We start from the raw sequence: 22,613 nt of genomic DNA on the forward strand, positions 1-22,613 counted from the left end.
AGTTCTCCCTAGCTTATACTTTCTACCAAGATTGTAGCTGCAACAAAAACAAATCTCTATTTAAAACCATAGTCGGTATTGAGAGCTCTATAGGCAGCAGTATCAGCTTTCTTATGACACTGGACACACATTATACTCAGTAGTAGAGTTAGAGAATTGCTAGGGAGAACTTTACAGCTTTTTCTGGTAAAAGGAAATAAAATGGTTTAATAAAGTATATTCCAAAATGTCCACCAAACCCCTCCCTACACAATAGGAAAAAAAAAAGTTTTTGTGCGTCCACCTACTAATTTTTGTGTTCTGTTTCTCAGACCCAGCATTGTCAGGTGCTGAGTCCACTCTATATTTTCATCCTTGTGATTTCGCTTGGCTATCAGATGTGAGCTACGATTTTCCCTATAATTTATTAGAAAATGTAACCTCCGCTATAATTATAGGGGAACCTCCTGTCTGGTTTGCTAGAATCCGTTCCTGAAAATACAGTATAAGTTGCCAACATTGGTGTCAGCTCAATAGGGATGCTCACCATTGACCATAAATGTGAACTCTTGTTATTTTTATTATTTTTTACAGCTGTTGACAGGTTGTCGCACATTATCATGGCATCTGGAGCAGACACAAGTAGACCAGACCAGAAAGAGTTAACAGCAACCGGAAAACCAAAAGAATATGATGCTATCGATGACTTTCCAATGGTTGACGCTACGTCATCACCTTCTAAGATGGCAACAAAGGAGGAACAACTGGAAGTCAAATATTGCTCTTCGCCAGGCCATTGTGGTGGCAGTCCCGTCACCAATATCGATGAGTTTATTCATGAGTTACAGGATTGTGGGTCTGTTCCTCAGTCTAACATTGGGTTGAACCCAGACAATGGCATGGATCCTAGAAGAGTCCCGGAAAGCATGACTTCCTGTCAACAAGATGGAACCCATTTTGAGAAATCTAATGTATCCATAAACTCTGCCAGTTCAACAGGTGGTTTGAGTAACCACTTGGGATATTCCGTTTTGGACTCGATCCCCATAGAGAATACTGTAGTGATGAATAAAAGCAGCTTAAGCAATTACTGTAGACATTTCAGCAGCCTCGTGACCGATGACTTCTCGCTGTCTGAAAAATTTGAAAGCAGCTCTATAGATATTTCGACCTCCATGTATGGGGCTGCGGACGACTCCGACAGTGAATCCTTACTGGAAATTCCTTCCGATTCCACAAGCGATATGATTTCATCCCTTCAGAACCAGTCTTTTGTGTCAGAAACCCAGGCCACGACTGATTCTGAGGAGGAGCAAATCGAAATATGTTGTGGTTACAAAAAAGACGATATTGACGTAGAGGGGACGCACCACTTTTATCCACCAGTACAGATTAATAGTGAACCACCGACCTCCGGCAACAGTACGGTTTCCATAGACCAGAGGGGTGCTGGAAGCATACTAGACCGGACTCTTATAGATGCTTTACTTAAGGAAGATTCTCAGGAACTTATTGATCATTGTGCCTTAGATACAGAAGATCATGGTAAGGACGTAGTCAGTAAGGGGGATATAATGGTGCCTTCATGTAGTGGTACTATGGACACTAACTCTCCATTCCATATAAAAGCTAAGAGTACGGCAGATATGGGCTCCACTCATGTCGAAACTTCTGATGGAAATGATGACAAAAAACCCATTAGTTGTCCTCGAGAACCCATTGGTATCACCAAATCCCCTTCTACAAGCAAACGCCTTCAGTCACCTACAACACTCGATAAAGACCCAAAGGGGAAAGTGGAGACAAAAGCAAGTAAAAGTTTAGCTGTGAAATCGGAACACAAGGTAAACAATATTGCTGGCACAAGAGGGAACGAAAATAAGAAGTTGTTGGGTGGTAACTTGGATATGCTCAGTGCTCAAATGCCTAAACCTGGACCCAAGCTGAAAGGTCTCTGCATCAAAAGCAGGAACAGACCAAACACTGATATGGCAAAAACAAACACTGGTAGGAGTGAATGTCCTGACTGTAGAAAATCATCCCCACAACCGTCACCAAAGCTTCTTCATAAGAGGTCCACCATGACAGATTCCATGTCTTCTCCCAGAGACTCCAGAAATTCTAAAATTATTGAAAATGAACAAAAGAACAAGGCTGTCATGTCTCTATCTAAAGCCGATTCCTGCTCTTCTTTAAGCCCCAAGACAGCCAGTCCGTCGAATGAGAAGTCACATTTGGTTGGAGCAAAGAAATGTTCTCCAGAAGGACGCCAAGAAAACGGTTCCTCTGTAAATGTTGCTAGAATGGATATGGCAAAAGGTTTGGAAAATGGAGAAAAGTTTCCTCTTGGAGCAACGGGCAACAAGAAAATGGACACAGTAGGTGACAACAAAACAAGGCGAAGTCTAAATGGACTTTGTCGAAACCTTGCCACATCCAAGAATGAGACCCAACATTCAGATGACGAAGAAGAGATGGAGAACCAAGACATCCAACGCACATTCATGGAAGTGAAATTATCACCTTCACTGTCAGGTGGACACCAAATTTCTGGTAAAAATGACATTCCAAATAAAAACAGCATTCCCAACAACATGGAATTTGCTTTGGTCTTTACATCCCCCAAGCACAAGCCAGACCATAACCTTACAGAGAAGCCCCCTAGTGGGTCCAAGTCTGTGACAAGAACTTACTCAATGCCAATACAAATTCCCCATCTCATGGACCTGGACATTATGCATGGAAGGGAAAGTCTTACGGATGATCATCTTGTTTCACCAGTATCAGATCAAAGTATGGATGACTGTATTACTCAAGATCTTTCCAAAGCACTTTTAGAGAAACAAGACACCAAAGGGAAATACTCCCTAAGAAGTGACGTCTTGAGGACTATTAAGAGAAACTACTATTATGAACTCAACTGGCCCCATGAAACGGCTTCGTCTTTGACCGTCAAGCAAAGGATTAAGTCCTTTGAAAATCTTGTAAATTTTGATAAAAGTGTCATGAAGGTGATCGAAATTAATAACACTCCGTTTTCTAGCAAGCCTCCTCTAAGTCGGCGATCTTCAGGATCGGTGACCCTGCACTCACAGTCTTGCGACAACACAAAGGTTCTGAGACGCAGTTTAAGTTCTTGTTGTGACAACCAAAATGAAGTGTCCTTAGCATCGCAAATCAAAAAATCTCCATCAAGTTTGGCCTTAACTGGTACTGAAAAAAATCCCGTAGACCCGGTAAAGGAAGATCCGGTGCCCGAGCCAACCAGGACTGAAAAAACAGAGCCCTCCGCTGTGCAGGTTAGGAAAGCTAGGACATCCTCCAGTCATATACGGCCATCTTTGTCTCGTTCTAAGCTGCGGGAGCTGAGAGCATTGAGCATGCCAGACCTCGACAAACTGTGCAGCGAGGATTTCTCTGTAGAACCGAAAACTCCGCAGTATAAAACAGAACTTGAGATTACACCTACAAGAGCGCTTGGAAGCGACACGCTGTCTTCTCGGATAAACGCCAAGGACAATGGCTATGAGATTGTTGGATACAATGGTGAAGTGGTACAGGATGGGGAGCCTGCCAGAAGATCCTGGTCCGTCAGGTGAGATGTGTGGCCATTCTAGGAAGCCTGTTTGTAAGAAGTGTAGGTAATAGGAATAGGAGATTGCTTGGTCCTCAAGGCATCTCAAAAATGGCTTTGCTGTATATAGGTATCTACAGAATGGTCATGGCAGGTTATCTTGAGGGCATTAAAGGGATTCTACCATTAAAATCTAATTTTTTGTCGATCACACGTAGGAATAGCCTTAAGATGTCTTCTCCGCGCTGCCATTCGGTAGAAATCTGAGTTTTCTTCAGTATGCAAATGAGTTCTCTCGCAGCACTGGGGGTGGTCCCCAGTGCTCAAACAGCACTGGGAACGTCCCCAATGCTACGAGAGAACTCTCCAGCACCGCCTCCATCTTCTTCAGGAACGGCCTCTCCCTGCGTCGTCTTCTGTCCTGGGTTTCAATCTTCTAGGCCCGACTGCACATGCCCGGGCCACAAGAAAATGGCCGCATACACAGTAAGCTGGTGTAAGCGGCTATTTTCTTGTGGCTCGGGCATGAGAAGGCAGCTCTGCCCAAGGCCCGAGATCTAGAAGATTGAAACCCAGGACAGAAGATGACGCAGGGAGAGGCCGTTCCTGAAGAAGATGGAGGCGGCGCTGGAGAGTTCTCTCTCAGCATCGGGGACGCCCGCAGGGCTGCGAGAGAATGCATTTGCATACCGAAGAAAACCCGGATTTCTACTGAACAGCGGCGTGGAGAAGACATCTAAAGGTTGGAGAAGAATAGCCTTTCTTAAGGCTATTCCTACGTGTTAGACAGAAAAAAATGGTATCCAATGATAGGATCCCTTTAATGTCACCCTCTATACACCCAGAACTCCGAACCATGTTTGCATTAACGTATTAGGTATAAATGGGATATTGCTGCAGTACCTAAACCCATGCTACAAATTGTCTGGTGAGTGAGCAGCGTGACACAATACCGGGAGCCACGCTGTCCATAAATAGCAAATCTGCAGGGGTCTCGATTGTTGGATCCTTGCAAGTCTGATCTTGATGACCTATCCTAAGGTAGGCCTTCAATATTAGTAACTGGATAACCCCTTTAACTCCTTATTGGCATCCTCTATGTAACATACACCTGAAGCCCTTTATTTCTCCAAATACAATAAGAATAAAAAATAAATCATATTTGCCCATGTCACAGCCATATCTGAATATTTCACGTTTGACGCGGCTGTTTTCAATCACATTGAACATAACCCCGTGACATTTCTGATTGTCTACAACGCCAAAGCACAAATCCATATTACTTGCCCAGACAGGATCCAGGTAAATCATTTTGGAGATCTCGTGCGGTGTCTGTGCCAGGTTGTCCTCTCGTCTAATGATCTGTTTGTGTTTAGCTTGGATCAGCTCATCGTCTCCACCAGGGACCAACAAAAGCTACAGGCTGTTCTGACCACTGTACAATCCAAATCCGATATTATCGCGCTCATTCAGGAGGCCAAAGTGCAAGTCGAGGTGAGCGAGAGTGATTTACTGGTTTCATGTTGTCCTTAATATCTGAAATTTGTGAACGTTCAGACTACCCCAGGGTGGAAAATGTAGGCCTTGTTAGGGAAATCCAGGATTTTTTTTTGTTTTGTTCAAGAAATAGCGCCCCTTTGGTTGACAGGTTGTGTTTGGTATTACAATGCATTAAGCAGATGGAGTTTAGATACAAGTCTTAGACAGGAATGGCTGTTCTTAAAAAATAAAATAAAATAAAACAAAAAAAAGCTTTTTGTTTTCTAATCCAAGACAACCTCTTCAATACAAAATCCAACTGCAAGGACTTTTCTTGTATTTTTTGTTCTTGGTTAATTCCGTTGTCACAATGTGGACTCTCACACACGAGCATTGTGATAACCTCCAGGTTATTTAGTGGACCCCAAGTGATCCTGTTATAATTTGTGGACTATCTCAAGCAGCAAGTGTTCCGTTTCCCTACAGTGCCGTCACTGGAGAAGTGAAGTATTGCACTGTCCTTGTAATGTATGGACACGTTGAGTCCTCCAAAGCAAGAGACGCTCTTTGTAGGCGCTCTCCATTCTGTCTACTAGATGTCGGTCCTGATTTATGAAGTCAGAGATTCCTAATATGGTGTTAGAAAATGGTTTCATAAACCAAACAACCAAGATAATAAGTCTTTGGAAATCTAACATGAGGGGAGCAGACGCCGAAACCGAATCCTGGCCTACCAGGCAGTATGAAGGCTGCTGTACTAATAGTAATGTTATTATGCATATTTGTGGTTTGGGGCCTCCGCTGTTTACTTAGCTTGAGTTTACCGGCTTTAGTTTTGCGGCCCAGAAAATGTCCTAATTGTTTTTCTCCCCCTCAGATTAGATAAAATAGCAGAGCATGAGTGTTTGAGAGTATATATGTATGATTGTGTATGTATGTATCTATATGTGTGTGCATGTGTGTGTGTGTGTATAAGTATGTGTGTGTATGTATATGTGTGTATATATGTGTTTGTGTATGTATTTATTTGTGTGTGTGTGCGTGTATAAGTGTGTGTGTATGTTTGTGTATGTATCTATATGTGTGTGCGTGTATGTGTATGAGTATATGTATGTTTGTGTATGTATGTATCTATATATGTGTGCGTGTATAAGCATGTGTGTGTGTATGAGTGTATATGTATGTTTGTGTATGAATTTACCTATATGTGTGTGCGTGTATAAGTATGTGTGTATGAGTATATATGTATGTGTATGTATCTATATGTGTGTGCGTGTGTATGAGTATATGTATGTTTGTGTATGTATGTATATATGTGTGCGTGTATAAGCATGTGTGTGTGTATGAGTGTATATGTATGTTTGTGTATGTATTTACCTATATGTGTGTGCATGTATAAGTATATATACATGCATGTTTGTGTATGTATGTCTGTGTACATGCTTATGTTTTGAGTATATATGTATGTATGTGTGTGTATATTTATGTGTGTATATAAAAATTTGTGTTTGTATGAGAGTGTGTGATGTGTTTGTATATGTATGCATGTGTGTGTGTATTATTTCTTTTTATACCATATGTACAGTGTAGACACCATTTTTTTTTAGATATCTGGGTGGTAAAGTATTTCACAATTTATTTGGCCTGTCTAATATTTTTAGAAATCTGTTGATCTTGGGAGAAGCTGCCAAAAGATTTCACAGTTCTGGAATTTGTTAACGTGTAAATAATTGTAGAAGAGCTGCTCGGAGTCGCACCGCGGCCATGTTAGGGAGCGAATACCTTAGACCCTTTCATTTTACCTTGGTTTTGGATTGCCAGACAGGACATCCTAGGCGAGGATCCTGCTCCACCATCAGCCATTGTTATATCTAAGAGTGATATTAATTGGATAACCGGGAAGGGAGGAGAAGGAGCTGTAGTGAACCCCAGAGAATTGTGAGGAAGGCCGATTAGCCTTAAGATGTGGTCTAAAGGGACCATAAATTACATAGTTTATCTTAATCTTCATCTATGTTCCCTTTCCTGCTGTCACTTCCTGTTACCTACCTGCAGTTCATTTGTCAGCTTTGCTGTTTAGATTGGGACAGAGTCAGCAGAGAGCAAAGGCATTAATAGCAACTCTGTTCTAGTGCTGGAGGCTTAGATAGGGTAGTAGGCCACCTTAATCTTATTTTACCACAAGTGAGGGACTCTACTGATTCTGGAACAGTTAGAATTTCTTCTCTATCCACCACCGTTCATGAGCAATCAGTGCTGATAGTTTTGGTGCCTCTCACGTTCTCATCTGTCAAGTGGGTGGTGTCAGGCAGGAGCAGGCAAAGGGGTGTGATTCTCAGCTCTCTCACACTGTCCAATCAGAGGCTGATCTCAACATCAGGCCCCATTGCCTGCTTCTGCATGAGACCACCCATTTGATAGTACAGAGCCAAAACTAATAGCGCTGATTGCTCAGGAATGGTGAGGGCTAAAGGAAACATTCCAACTGTGCCAGAATCAGTGGCAGGGCGCCTATTCATGGATGTAAAGCGATGAGGGTGGTGAAAGGTCCTCTTTAGCTGTTTCCTACACTGTAACAGACACCCAGCTGTGCAAGAGTCATTCCAGGTCAGGGGACTCTCCGCTACTAAATCTCTACATTTCATAAAACATTATCAGAATTACACAGATGTCATAGTGCATGTCCTGTGTGCCGCTGGTGGTAATTGCTCCACATTTATGTTATTACCTTTCCTTCCCGACATCTGATACAATTCCTTATAACTTCCCAAGTCCACCTACAGCACATTCTGTCCCGTAGGCAGCGCGATTGGTCTCGGAGAGGGCACCGAACGTCTAGAGCGGAGTCACCAGCAGGGCAGCCAGCATCTGATGGACAGGAATTCTTGGTGGAGCGATGTGAGACGTTTTATGGCTTGGACCTGCTGGATACTTGTCTGGCATGGGCTGAAAGGACATATTTGAGGTCCATATTGGAACTTGATTTTCACAGAGCTGGCTATTCTGAGAGTGCTGCGGAGGATCTGGCCGGGATTAGTCTCCCAAACTATTTACTTGTAGTTTAATGTCTCGTTGCCTAGTCGGGGGCGACCACAAATCTCAAAATGTGAGTGTCTGTATAATAGATGGTTGGTAATAACATATTGGGAACATGTGTCAGGGCACTTATGTAAACAGTTAATGGATTTAACAAGGTGTTAATATTATGCTGGACCCATGCTGTGGGGTTGTCTGTATGTTTTATGCTTTTATAAAGTTTTATTTAAAGGGAATGAATTGCCAGAAACTTACCAATTTTTTTTTTTCAAAGCCAAGTTTTCATGTTAAACTAATTTTTTTTGTAAATTTTTGTTTTTGAGAATTTTAAAGTCCTATATTGTGCAATTAGCACTCTGGCCAGTAAGCCTAATAATAGACTGACACCAATTCTGTAGGAGTTTTCTTTGCAGCAGTCACCTCTTTTACATCACAGGATTACAATAGAAGATAACACCACTGTCCCATCATTGCTTTCACTACTAACAGTAGATGATGCCACACAGAGGATAGTCACGATGGGTGTCACCTTTGTGGTCCTAGGTGGTTATTCTGAGCATCCGTTTTGGGACACTGGATGCAATCGCTGGTGGTGGTTGAGGGTCCTAAAATGACCGGAAAGGTTCCCTTTAAAGACTTGATCAGGGACTACTGTATGGTGTAAGAGTCTGAGCTGGGCCTAAGATGATGAAATCTCCTTTTCTATTCTTGTTTTCTCAAGGTGTTATCATATTGACAGTGTGGTATTTACCATGATTCATGAAAAACATCTTGGGATATGTTAGTATAAAACTAGGTGGAGTGGGACCGCCGTGGGAACGTACCCTCGGCCTGACCCATGACTAGGGATCACTTCTTATTTACTTTTGATACCTTCTCATTTTGGTTTCTTTTATGTTTCATGTTGACAAGTCCACACCCGGTAGATTATACATTGTCGGCCCAGTAAATCTCCCTCTATCACTACATGATCATTTCACTCCTTTGTGGTTCGCGGCCCCGTTTTAGCTGGTTGGAGTCAGGTTACGGATGGTAATAAATACAATCTCCTGTTGGCTGGATTCGTACCAGCGGGGCCTTGTATTTTTGGTGTGGGTTAGCGGCTGTAAGGAGACTCGTAGAACAAAGTCGTCATTAACCTTACGGACGGCCTGGAATAATTATGGCTTTGCGTTCCATAGACCAGTTCACTTGTTCGTGGCGTAAACAACTGGAATGTAAAGTGATTTCCAAAGTTTTAGTCTTTGCTTTCTTAATCTATTTATTCTAGTTTTTTTCAGGTATTATCATCTTTTTTTTTTTTTTGTAATTTTACGGTGTATGTTATTTCAACATTTATAGTAACTTTAGTGGTCATGCTGTATGAGGATATCCAGCGTTGTGGTAAAATTCACCGAAATGTGATATCTCAATTTTACAAGGTCATCATTTGGACATCCAGGATACAGGATTTATATGGTGCTTGTTTGATTTGGCCTGTTGGTGTATTATAAGAAAGCGGCTTTAGCGATCTAGACATTATGGGCCGTTTACGTCTATGTGGTTTTTGTGGAAGGTTTGGTGCACCAGCACCTCCGAGGCAAAAGGGCAAACGTGGCCATACTGTGTATATGTATACTTAGAGGCCTAGGTCGAGGTCATTTGTAAGGAGAAGATTGCAGGCTGAAGGTTTAAGATGCACTCTCAAGATTAAAGGGGGTCATGAGTGGTGGGTTAATCCTTGTGCGTCCTATAGGACCCGCTCCACTGATTCTGGTACAGTTGGAATTTTTTCTCTAATCTCTACCATTCCTAAGAAATTCGTGCTGTAATTTTTAGCATCCATTATGCTCTCTACTATTAGGTGGGCGGTTCTCAGACTATGTACCGCCCACTTGGCAGAAGAGAACCTAATTAGAATTTGGATGCTGAGACTAACAGTACTGATTACTCAGGAATGGTGTGGGCTAGAGAAAAAATTTCAACTGTGCCGGAATCAGTGGAGCGATAACTATTGGAATCTGAAAAGAAATGGAGTTTGTGGGGTGGTGAAAAGTCCCTTTTAAAGATGAGATACCTATAAGTGGTCCTTCTGGAGATGCGTTAGTTCACAATATCAGTTATCAGTTCTTTCAAGTCTGGGAATATCTGACTGTATTGTTCAATGGGATTACTTACAAGGTGTCCTAAAAAAAAAATCCCCCCCCCTTCCTCCCTAAATCACTACTTGTTTTTTTTTTTTTTTCCTCTTTCCGAACATATCTTTAGTTCTAGAGATAACCTGCTAAAAATTTTGTAAGCAATTGTGTGGGCAAGACATCCTTGGACAGTTCTGTATACTATGGGTAGCGCTCCCTTAAATAACAAATTCAGCTCTGCTCCATCTGTATTGTGTATTATATACATACTCATACTGTGGTTTTCCCTGCAGAAGAAAGAAGAGGTCTACTTTGTGGTCCTGAGTAAGGAGGAAGGGGCCGGTCTGGGCTTCAGTATCGCTGGAGGAGTTGATCTGGAGCAGAAGGCAGTCTCGGTAAGTGGATCAAATGGATCTTGTTGCTGATCAGAAGATCCTATCATTCTTAGTAACATTTGTTAGCAAACACAGTCCTGGTGTTCTGTCACCCACCCCTAGTGCTTTATGACCCACCCCTTTTGCTTTCTGACTTGCCCCTGCTGCATTATGAGCCATCACCAATTCTCTATGACTTGGCACTGCTGCTTTATGACCCACCTCCAATGCTTTATGACCCACCTCCAATGCTTTATGACCCACCCCTGATGTTCTATGACCCACCCCTGCCGAATTATGACCCACCCCAGATGCTTTATGACCCATTCCTGCTGTTTTATGACCCACCTCTGTTCCTTTATGACTCACCACTGCTCCTTTATGACCCCCCCTTTGTGCTCTATGATCCACCAGCACTTTATGACCCACCCCCAATCCTCTATGACCCACCCCTAGTGCTTTATGACCCACCCCTGCTGCATTATGACCCACCCCTGGTGCTTCATGACCCACCAGTCCTCTATGACCCACCTCTGCTGCTTTATGACCCACCGGTTCCCTTTGATCCACCCTCAGTGCTATTTGACAAACCCTTGGTTTTCTATCACCAATCCCCGTTGCTTTATGATTCACACCTAGTACTTTATGACCCATCCTCATCTTGTGGCCCACCCCCGGTTCTCTATGACCCACCCTGGTGTTTTTTATAACTTCCCAAAATGGCTGTACTGAAGTAGAGGTGGTCACCTACAGCAGCTCTATTGTGCACATCTCTATGGAGCCGACTCTCCTAGAAGGTATAGATGACACCGGCTCAGCTGAGGATCACCGGGAACCGAGTCAAATGTGACTAAAGCGCAAAAAAATACGACCATTTGGAAAAAGGTTTCTGCACAAAGCTCCGACAAGTGGTTTTATCATTACTGGAAACTGTGAAAGTATGCAACATATGCAGAAATAATATGGCGGGGTTATCGGAGGACACATTATGTAACCACACATTATAGAACACAGGGGGGCATCATTACATAAATGGATGGATTTTCCACTTGCACTGCCTGGTGGTCTAGGTGGGGGGCATTGCACCATTTTCAGAAGGGTCGACTGGTCCCGTCGAGCGATTTTTTTTCTACAAGGGTCTGTCCATTTGGTGTTCAGTGATAAGATGACCTGCACATGTTCACGTGATCCTTAGACTCAGGGATGTCCAAAATGCAAAAAACTTTGGTCATGAAAAAGCTCACCTGCACAAATTTCTTAGGGAGGTGCACGATCCGCTGCCTTTGGGACTCCAAGACCAGGATAATGTATATACCAATTTCAGGTTAAAGATGGATCTGCGACACTCCTCTTCATTAATAAAACTTTTACTTTATTCCATTATCCAAGACAATACAAAAACTCCATGTAAAAGGTAGAAAAAACAAAAAAATACAAAAAGACGCAATAAAAACCGCTGTCAGTGAAGCATAGCTGACGCGTTTCAAGACCGTCTGGGTCTCTTATTCATAGCTGTTTAACCTGAAATTGGTATATACATTAGACTCAGGGACCCCCCCGAACACCACTGTATACATATATACCTACTTACAATTATTTCCTCCGTATCCTCTTGTCTTCAGGTGCACCGAGTGTTTTCTAAGGCCGCCACCATCATTGAGCGAGGAGACCGCATCCTGTCCATCAATGGCTGCTCTCTACAAGGCGCCGCTCACGGGGACGCCCTGAACACGTTACACAGAGCCAAGCTGAACAGAGAGGCCGTCATTGTGATCCGAAAAGAGAGCGACAGAGAGAAGCCATGCAGACCAGACACGTCTGGGACGGGAGGAAGACACCCCGCATCTGGAAGGGACGTCTTCATGGCAACGGATGCAGGTAGGAGGTGAACGCGGGGACACATGGAAAACATTTCAAGTCACATTTGGTTCAGATTACGGCTGGGAGACTTCTAATGAAATCCACATTACACACCGAGCGCTCCTCTTCACAGATCGCCAGGCTCATCCTTCCCAGTCTGCAGTTTTAGGGGATTGGACATGACTTTAGTTAGTTTTCGGAAGGGATCAGGCATTGACGTTCTCTTATATATTGGATTGTCTCTAGTTCTAGTACTGCACGAAATAAAGTTAGAGGCGGTGTACCTTTTCATAAAGGTCTTCGCAATTTTTTGGGTATTGGTAAGGCAGAGACTACACAGATGCTAAACTGAGGTACATTACAATAAATTACTAATAAAAAAAAAAACTAATTCCAATGCAATTTTACAGCAATTTACTGTTTTTTTTTGTGGGGACTTTGTGCCCGCTTGTACTTACCTAGCATATTAAGGATAAAAAAAATATAATACAACTGCCCTTAACTGCTGCATCATCCCCTTAACAAAGATGGTGGCAGGTTACTTCAGGTGAGACAGACAGAGAAGGCAGATGTTCATTCAACCTACCTTATTTGCCTGGCTGTACTGATTTGGGGTGAATGGGGCAGAGCTGCAGTACCAGATACAGCCCACGGATTAGAGTGGTGTAATTCTGAACTCTTGTCCAATCCTGGATAACCTCTTTAACAATGCACAGTTGTCAAAATGGCATTTTCCATATCCAGCTTCTTCTCTTTTACATCCCATGTTCAGTACAGACTATGTTATGCCCAGTCATGTTATCTCTAGAGCACAAGTGGCTAATAGATGAGAATCCTGAATGTGGGGACACTCTTAGGAGCTGCACTTCTTTTATGCAGCTTCTTCTCTAGTGCACCCATGTCTATTACACACAGGGCAGTACATGTTATACACAGTCATGTTACCTCTGGAGAATATGCAGCTAATAAATGAGGGTCCTGAATGTGGAGACACTCTTAAAAGCTGCATTTCTCTCATCTAGCTTCTTCTCTAGTGCACCTATGTCCAGTACACATAGGGCAGTACATGTTATACACAGTCATGTTACCTCTGCAGCTAATAAATGGGGGTCCTGAATGTGGAGACACTCTTAAGAGCTGCATTTTTCTCATCTAGCTTCTTCTCTAGTGCACCTATCTCCAGTACACACAGGGAAGTACATGTTATACAGAGTCATATTATCTTTAGAGCACAGTGGCTAATAGATGAAGATCCTGAATGTGGGGACACCCCGAGAAGCTGCACTTATCCAGCTTCTTCTCTGATGAATCCCATGTACAATACACACAGAGCAGTCCATGTTATGCTCAGTCATATTGTCTCTAGAACAATTGTAGGTAATAGATGAGGATCCTGAATGTGGAGAGACTCTTCCCTTATGCAGCTTCTTCTCTAGCGCACCTATGTCCAGTACAGACAGTGCAGTACATGTTATACACAGTCCTGTTTGGCTAATCGTTGAAGATCCTGCTTACCTCTAGAGCAAATTAATTAGGGTCCTGAATATGGGGACTCTCTTAAAAGCTGCATTTCTCTCATCTAGCTTCTTCTCTAGTGAACCCTATATCCAGTACAGACAGAGATAACCATGTTATTCCCAGCCGTGCTGCCTCTAGAGCAAGTGCAGCTAATAGATGAAGGTCCTGAATGTGGGGACACCCTTCACCCCAATAACTAATTCTCTAATACAATATTTCACAGTGAGTTTTTTGGACTCTTGAAGTCTTAGTCCTTGAACATTGTCAGCATGTAGCAGTGTGTCCGCTCCCTTTCTTTGTTCATCAGAGCAGACCACATATAAACCCCCTTGACAGGCTATGGTGGGGGTGGCTGGCCCCTCTGTGCCATTTCTTGTTAGTTTTGGAGAAAGTGTAGGGTTGGGATAGTAGAAAGTACAGACAACTTCCTTTCCTACTGTACATTAAAGAGTAATCAATCATGTAACACGCCCCGGTGTCTGGAGCTCTGCAAACACTCCTGAAGTTTCCCGTAGTGCCGGCCCTTGTCCTGTAATGTTTACACAGGTTGAAGTCTTTAGTAAGACCTCAGAAATGTTTATCGGAGTCTATGGAGGAGGTCGCTGCCTAGTCAAGAATCCCACATTATAATTGTACTAAATAAATTATTCCCCCATCCTGTGCGGTATATCTGCTCGCTTGTAGATGTGTGGAGCACACAACTGCATGGACAGTAATTCCCCGTATATCAGTACGGAGTACAGGAGAAGAAAAGTAGGGGAACAGCCCTTTTAGAAATGAGCTTGTGGTCATCCTAGCTATTCCTGAATACAGTAATATTACAGCACTGACTACTACAAGGTAGTCTGCTCTGTTCACTTCCTGGTTTTCTCAGTAAATTGGTGGGCGGGTTTCACTTGCTGTCTCCCAGACAAAGCCAGCTCTGCTATCTCTCTTCATAGCAGTACATGTTTGCAGTCAGTAATGAGGGATGGTTGTAAATAAATCACCACAGTATCACTGAAAAATGGACAATATGAAGCTGATGTAGCAGAGCTGGATTTGATAGGCGATGAGAATCCCAAACTTACATGTTACAGGACTAAGGGTCAGCTTGCAATAAACTCAGTTTTAGGTCTGTGTTACATACAGAGGTAACGGACTCCCTGTCTCAGCCCTTATCAGCAAAATTCAATTAGCAGACTGATAACTGGAAGAGGGAGATAAGCTGCTCCCGAGCACTCAGAGAGCAGTGAGCTACATCACTTGTCCTGGGCGGAGAGATAAGATCATCCCCAGGTCATGGTTATGGAAATGCAGTGTAAACAATGAAGTGAATAAATTAAGATAACAGCCAAACAAAGCAGTTTTGCTTAAGCAATGTATGTAGGAAAAGTCTTAAATCCACATAAACTAGCTGTATAGATAGGATCCTTGTGATGGGACAACCCCTTTAATTTTCTCTATCCTCCCTACCTTTCATTTTCCATCATTTCTTCCATGCTTCTTCTTCTTTCATTCCTCCCTTTCCATTTCCCTTTCCTTCCAATTCCATTTAATTTCTTTTTGACCCCCTTTACCTCTTCTTCCCTTCCTTCTTCCCTATTTTTCCTTTTTTCTCCTTTCTTCTTAATCTCTTCCTTCCTCTCCTTTCCTCCCCTTCCTCTGTTCTTTCCTTTCTTCCCTTCTATTTTTGTACTTTGTCTTTCTTTTCTTTCTTCCTTTCCTCAGTTCTTTTCTTTCTTCTTATTCCCTTCCTTCCCTTTCTTTCCTCCTTTATCTTTCTGTACTTCCTTCCCTTCCTTTTCCTCCATTGCTTGTTGCTGCCTGAAGACACAATAATGTAGATTTCTTCTTTATTTCTTTCCATCATTCTAAACATTGTCTGAAACAAAGGAGCGGAAGCTCAGCTGTAGGTTTAGAGCTTGGAAATTTTCAATGCGCTGAATGAGAGACCTGTACATGTCAATGCTCCAGAAAAATGATGCAAAATTATAAATGTATCCACGTTAGGGTTAATAATTTATTAATAATTATAATAAATTGTATGTGACAGACAAGGTGATAGCAGAGAACACAAGAAGAACACGAGAAGGTGCTGTAGGAATTCACTACTCGGTTCCTATTTACGTCAGATCCCATACGTACCTAAGGGAAGGCTATGTGGTCCTTGGAGAGAGGGGGCCCAGCCCTGGGTGACCTTCCTCCCCACTGACCCGGCACCATAGTGGTTGGCTACTTGATGATTGTTATGGTGCCCCCTCTGTTCTGTGTCTGCCACTGCACATGGACCCAGATTCCAGTAAATAGTAATAGTAATATTCTCAGCCAGGCCAGCAGTGATACTGAGCGCTCAGTTCCCTCTCAGATCCAGAATACATAGGGTTATTCTCTGTAAATCTTCCGTGTGTCTTCCAGTTTCCATTGAGAGCACAGATGGGAGTTGTTATAGAAGTGCAGCTCGTAGCGAGCCAGGAGCTGCCGCCGCTGTGGCCGCGAAAGAGACAAATGACTGATTTTCCATAAACCTTTTTTGCCCCTCTGAATAATGAATAATCTCCATAGTCTATCAGGGTGATCGGGTGCAGGATTCATTCTTCATAATCTGAATTTCTAACAAGGTTACAGCTGAGCCAAAGGGTTCTGGGAAGAGCAAAGCTGGCACTTCTATCATCATCTCCACTGCTTATGTGGCCGACACAGTGTAACAGAATGTATCACACCGGGACCAATGTAATGTTACGTATCCTGAATTATAGTCTATTACTTTACAGCATCAATCACTATTCTGCTGGAGTATAACACAGAACGTTTAATTCACACGGCGTAAGCGTATATGCCGATATACGCGCGCTTCCCATTGAAATCAATGGGCTCTGTTTTGAAGCGTTGCACTCGGATATGTGTATACATGTCTAGATGAGCGGCGCGCTTACGCCGTGTGAAGGGACCCTAACTCTGTATAAATAATGTAATGTATGTACACCAGGGATGGGCAATTAATTTTTCCATGGGGCCACATGAGAAATTGTAATGGTTCTAGAGGGCCGTGCGCGTCGTGGCAATTTTAGCTCCACCCACTTCTCTGCTAACTCCGCCCATTCTCAAATCATTTTTCCATGTGCCCCACAAAGTATAATCCTCCTACAGTCACTCGTACATTATACCCCCCACATTATAACGTTTCCCTCCAAATGTCCCACATTATACAGTCCCTCTCCTGGTGCCCCAGTATAAACTAGCAGAAACTAGAGGGAACGTTAAACTGGGGGCAACTAGAGGCAGACATGTCCCTCTCCAGCTGCCTCCCATGGTTTAATATCCTCCTCCATCTGCCCCTTAGTTTAATGTCCCCCCTCCATGTGCATTCAGTTTAACTGCCCCCCTACATCTGCCGCTAGTTCCCCCCTCTTGCTCACACATGCTGTCTCTTCTCTCTTTATCATCCAGCAGCCTCCATTGCCGGCAACTTGCAGAAAGCACACAGTTCCGTGTGGCTCCGCCCACTAATGAGTCATAGCCTATCCTGGTTATAGGCTGTGATGACATCATCACATGACATCATGCACTAGCTATGCGGGCCGGATAGAAGCAATCAGAGGGCCGGATGTGGCCCGCGGGCCGCACATTGCCCAGGTCTAATGTACACAGCAGAATAGTGAGTGCAGCTCTGGAGTATAATACAGGATGTAACTCAGGATCAGTACAGGATAAGTAATGTAATGTATGTACACAGTGAGTGTACCAGCAGAATAGTGAGCGCAGCTCTGGAGTATAATACAGGATGTAACTCAGGATCAGTACAGGATAAGTAATGTAATGTATGTACACAGTGAGTGTACCAGCAGAATAGTGAGCGCAGCTCTGGAGTATAATACAGGATAAGTAATGTAATGTATGTACACAGTGACTGTACCAGCAGAATAGTGAGTGCAGCTCTGGAGTATAATACAGGATGTAACTCAGGATCAGTACAGGATAAGTAATGTAATGTATGTATACAGTGACTGCACCAGCAGAATAGTGAGCGCAGCTCTGGAGTATAATACAGGATAAGTAATGTAATGTATGTACACAGTGACTGTACCAGCAGAATAGTGAGTGCAGCTCTGGAGTATAATACAGGATGTAACTCAGGATCAGTACAGGATAAGTAATGTAATGTATGTACACAGTGACTGCACCAGCAGAATAGTGAGCGCAGCTCTGGAGTATAATACAGGATGTAACTCAGGATCAGTACAGGATAAGTAATGTAATGTATGTACACAGTGACTGTACCAGCAGAATAGTGAGCATAGCTCTGGAGTATAATACAGGATAAGTAATGTAATGTATGTACACAGTGACTGTACCAGCAGAATAGTGAGCATAGCTCTGGAGTATAATACAGGATAAGTAATGTAATGTATGTACACAGTGACTGTACCAGCAGAATAGTGAGCGCAGCTCTGGAGTATAATACAGGATAAGTAATGTAATGTATGGATACAGTGACTGTACCAGCAGAATAGTGAGTACAGCTCTGGAGTATAATACAGGATAAGTAATGTAATGTATGTACACAGTGACTGTACCAGCAGAATAGTGAGCGCAGCTCTGGAGTATAATACAGGATATAACTCAGGATCAGTACAGGATAAGTAATGTAATGTATGTATACAGTGACTGTACCAGCAGAATAGTGAGCGCAGCTCTGGAGTATAATATAGGATGTAACTCAGGATCAGTACAGGATAAGTAATGTAATGTATGTACACAGTGACTGCACCAGCAGAATAGTGAGCGCAGCTCTGGAGTATAATACAGGATATAACTCAGGATCAGTACAGGATAAGTAATGTAATGTATGTATACAGTGACTGCACCAGCAGAATAGTGAGCACAGCTCTGGAGTATAATACAGGATGTAACTCAGGATCAGTACAGGAAAAGTAATGTAATGTATGTACACAGTGACTGCACCAGCAGAATAGTGAGCACAGCTCTGGGGTATAATACAGGATATAACTCAGGATCAGTACAGGATAAGTAATGTAATGTATGTACACAGTGACTGCACCAGCAGAATAGTGAGCGCAGCTCTGGAGTATAATACAGGATAAGTAATGTAATGTATGTACACAGTGACTGTACCAGCAGAATAGTGAGTGCAGCTCTGAAGAATATTACAGGCAGTAGTTCTGGATCAGAAGTTTTATGTAGATTATATATATACACAGTATATAACAGTACATTGCTAGGACTTCTATTCTGTATTGCTAATGAGCAGCATTAGACTGGAGTCAACAGGTAGATGGGTCTTATAATGGAGTCAGACAGGTCTGAATTCTCAGATACGAAGGGATTTTCTGTGTATTTGCATTTTTCACCTTTCATGTTTTCTCTTCACACTGGCCTCACGTGGAGCAGTAGTAAATATGCCATGTAATTACAGGCACCATAACCTGGGCTCACCCTCCATAAAGCAGATTTACAGGGGCGCAGCACAGACATGTCCTCCACAACAATAGACACTGATGACACCTTGTTCTTTGTTGCAGGTGAGGTCGATTTGCAGGATGCGGTGTGTGTGGAGCTTCACAAGACCTCGGCCGGGCTGGGCTTCAGCTTGGACGGAGGAAAAGCGTCTATATATGGCGACAGGCCTCTGTTCATCAAAAGGATCTTTAAAGGTGAGTGTTGTGTCCGCCACCTACCTGACAGCTTAATGGGACACTCTGACATGTACAAATTAAAGTGCGAGGGTTAAAGGGGAGCCGCCTGGGTGGATGCCGACCTACCTGAGCGCTATATACAACTCCGCAGCTATTCTTGTCTGGGCTTAGAGATGCTGCAGGGTAATAGTTAGGTGTAATAGAAGATTGGTATCATAGACATCAATGTATGGGGGCAGAAAAGACCTGCACCTGACCAAAACTGCCCGGTCACATCTGCACCTGACCCCCACCGGCCCCCTACATGACACAATTTTTGGTTTGGGAAGAATTTTTGGACCTGACAGAATCCCTTTAAGGCAGGGGCAGCTGTTGTGAAACTACAACTCCCTCCATTCACTTCCATGGGAGTTCCAAGAACAGCAGAGCAAGTATGCATGCTGGGAGTTGTAGTTTTGCAACATCTGGAGAGCCGAGGTTTCCTACTCCTGCCTTAAAGGGATTCTGTTAGGTCCAAAAATTCTTCCCAAACCAACAATTGGGTCGTGTTGGGGGATTTAATAGGAATAGAAATACCTGTATGACCACAAACCAATGAAGCACTGCAGAGATAATCAGCTTTTTCTGGATATACAAATGAGCCTGCAAGTGCACTGGAGGCGGAGCTTGATTTACCAGAGTTGCCTAAACACAACAGCAAATGCCGCTCCCAATTGGAATTGGTGCTCAGTGTTGCCCCTTTAACTATGATTCAGGTTTTCATCCACCGTCTGTAATCAAATTTGGCAAATCAAGCCCCGCCCCCTGTGCACTTGCAGACTTGCATATCCATATAAAGATGATTATATCTGCTTAGCTTCATTCGCTTGTTTTTACTCCTATTCAAGGCCCCTATGCAGAACCCACCCGACTATCATTACATTAGGAAACATTTCTGGCCTTACTCTTAAAGGGATTTCTGCACCGAGACAACACTTTAAGGACATAGACATGGGGTCGTCCTCCACAAGACAAAGTGCAGAGCAGAGACCCGTTTCGTTGTATGGCAGCCGTGTTATATGATATTCCTGCATAGCTAGGCCAAGATAGATTGCAGAATATGACATCCCCTTTAAGGCCTCACTATTAGGGATTACAAGTCTCCTGGCGCCTCCCACAGGACATGGACTGTATACACAGCTCTCAGTCACCATATACAGATCAGCCGTGTGTTATGCGTCTCGTACAGCCGAGGGATCCATTATCTCAGGGCTGACTGTTACATATCCCCCCTCCCCCAGTATTGCACAATGGCTGCCCCTGTCTCCTTGGGGGTCTGCACTGATTTATGAGCGCTCACATGGTTCTCGTGTTAATACTTTAAGATTCTTGTTAAATCCTTGTTGGTTTGGGGGGATTATTAGAGAAATCTATTCCCTCCTGGATGACGCCAGCGAATCTCTTCATGTGTCAGACAGACCTATCCTGTGTAATGCCTATACAGCGCCCCCTGATGACATCATCAGCAGTCACAATACCAAGGCAGTGATGTCACTTCACCCCCCATATGTGACGTCACATGTGGCTACACCACTGCTATTGTTCTGTATGATGTCATCACCTCCCTTGTACCCTACATAGGATATATTGGCCCATGTCCCGCCACCCTATGAAGCGTTCAGTCTATTCACTCCTTCTATCTCTACAGACTCTTACCGAGGCCGTCACCGCCATACTTTACACTGCATCTCCGTTCATGAAAACGTCTTCACTTCATTCCTTCCTTTTTTTCTTGCAGGTGGCGCCGCTGAGCAGGCCGGAAGGCTAGAGGCCGGGGATGAGATCATTTCTATAGGTGGGAAGGCTCTGATCGGCCTCATGCACTACGACGCCTGGAATATCATCAAAGCTGTCCCCGAGGGGCCGGTACAGCTACTGATCCGAAAACACAGGACTGCAGTGTGAGGAGACCCCCGGTCTACACAGAGCGCCCCCTACAGGTGTCCATGGGAATGATTTCACTGTAAAGACCTGGGACATCAGTCCGTCACGAATATTGAGACTGTGGATATTACAGACGGACTGCAGCATCCACTGCGCTACTGCCTATGGTGGAGCCACACGCTGAGAGTCCGGGCGTCTGGGGCTTAAACTTGAATAACTTTATTTATATCTTGTATTTTAACATCCTCTACAGTAACAATCTACTGGTTTGAAGTATCACAAGCATTAGGTTGCAGAGTGAGCCTGTAGATGTAGCAGAGCTGAATTTGCCAATGAATTGTGCCACGTAACAGACTTGGCTCTGCTACAACTGAACATTGCAGAACCCTTTTTGGTCGTATAACATCTACTCACATGATTTGGGAATCTGACTCTGTTTGCGGAGGTCCGTTCCAGGACACCGGCCCTTCAGTATCTCTGACGGTGTGGATTTCCATTAGAGTTGTTTGGAAACGGGGCAGAAAACTTCATCTCACGGGGATCGGATGCGGTAGACAGATGAAGCAGAGCTGAACTTGCAACATAACCCTTATGTAGCATCTTGGGACTGGCAGTCCTATGTAAGAGTACAGTGACTCCGGGTGAAATCAGCATTGTGTAACCTGACAAACTCAGCTCTGCTATGTCTATAACATGTAGTATTAGCCTGATCCAGCCTGGCAGTCTATTAACAGTGACCTGTCGCCATCTTGTGGCCAGTCAGGTTACTAACACACAATCACAGCTCAACCCAGAGCTATATTTATACGTAATGCAGAGTATATAGATATATACTGTATATATAATGGAGTGATATTTTCTTACCACGCCCCCCCCCCCCAATAAATTCTTTAGGTTACCAGAATATATTCAGCTACCTTTTATTACACCCAGAGCGATGATCTGCAGCCAACTGTGCAGAACTACAACTCCCAGCATGTTCTCCGAGCCTGAGGCATGCTGGGGATTGTGGTGGCAGCTTGTAGATCACTGATATAAAGATGAAATATTTTTTGACTAAGGGTTAATATTGCCAAATCTTCTGTCCTCGGGGTCACTACCTGATCTATAGGTGACT

The 22,613-nt window shown here is 43.5% G+C and overlaps 1 protein-coding gene across 7 annotated transcripts in view; it reads left to right on the top strand.

The window, feature by feature from the left end:
* PDZD2 (PDZ domain containing 2) overlaps positions 1-21,597 on the top strand; it is a 144,856-nt gene extending 123,259 nt beyond the window's left edge. For 6 of the 7 annotated variants that reach the window (XM_075267792.1, XM_075267800.1, XM_075267817.1 and 3 more), the window contains exons 19-24: positions 574-3,574; positions 4,930-5,047; positions 10,479-10,580; positions 12,182-12,437; positions 19,460-19,591; positions 21,351-21,597. In XM_075267792.1, coding sequence (XP_075123893.1) covers positions 574-3,574; positions 4,930-5,047; positions 10,479-10,580; positions 12,182-12,437; positions 19,460-19,591; positions 21,351-21,517 — 3,776 coding nt within the window. In that variant the 3' untranslated portion in view covers positions 21,518-21,597. The remainder of the gene's footprint in view (positions 1-573; positions 3,575-4,929; positions 5,048-10,478; positions 10,581-12,181; positions 12,438-19,459; positions 19,592-21,350) is intronic. The other variant, XM_075267809.1, reaches the window with a different exon arrangement.
* The last annotated feature ends 1,016 nt before the right edge of the window (positions 21,598-22,613 follow it).

The sequence above is a fragment of the Leptodactylus fuscus genome, chromosome 1 (assembly GCF_031893055.1).
Source record: "Leptodactylus fuscus isolate aLepFus1 chromosome 1, aLepFus1.hap2, whole genome shotgun sequence".
NCBI lineage: Eukaryota > Metazoa > Chordata > Amphibia > Anura > Leptodactylidae > Leptodactylus > Leptodactylus fuscus.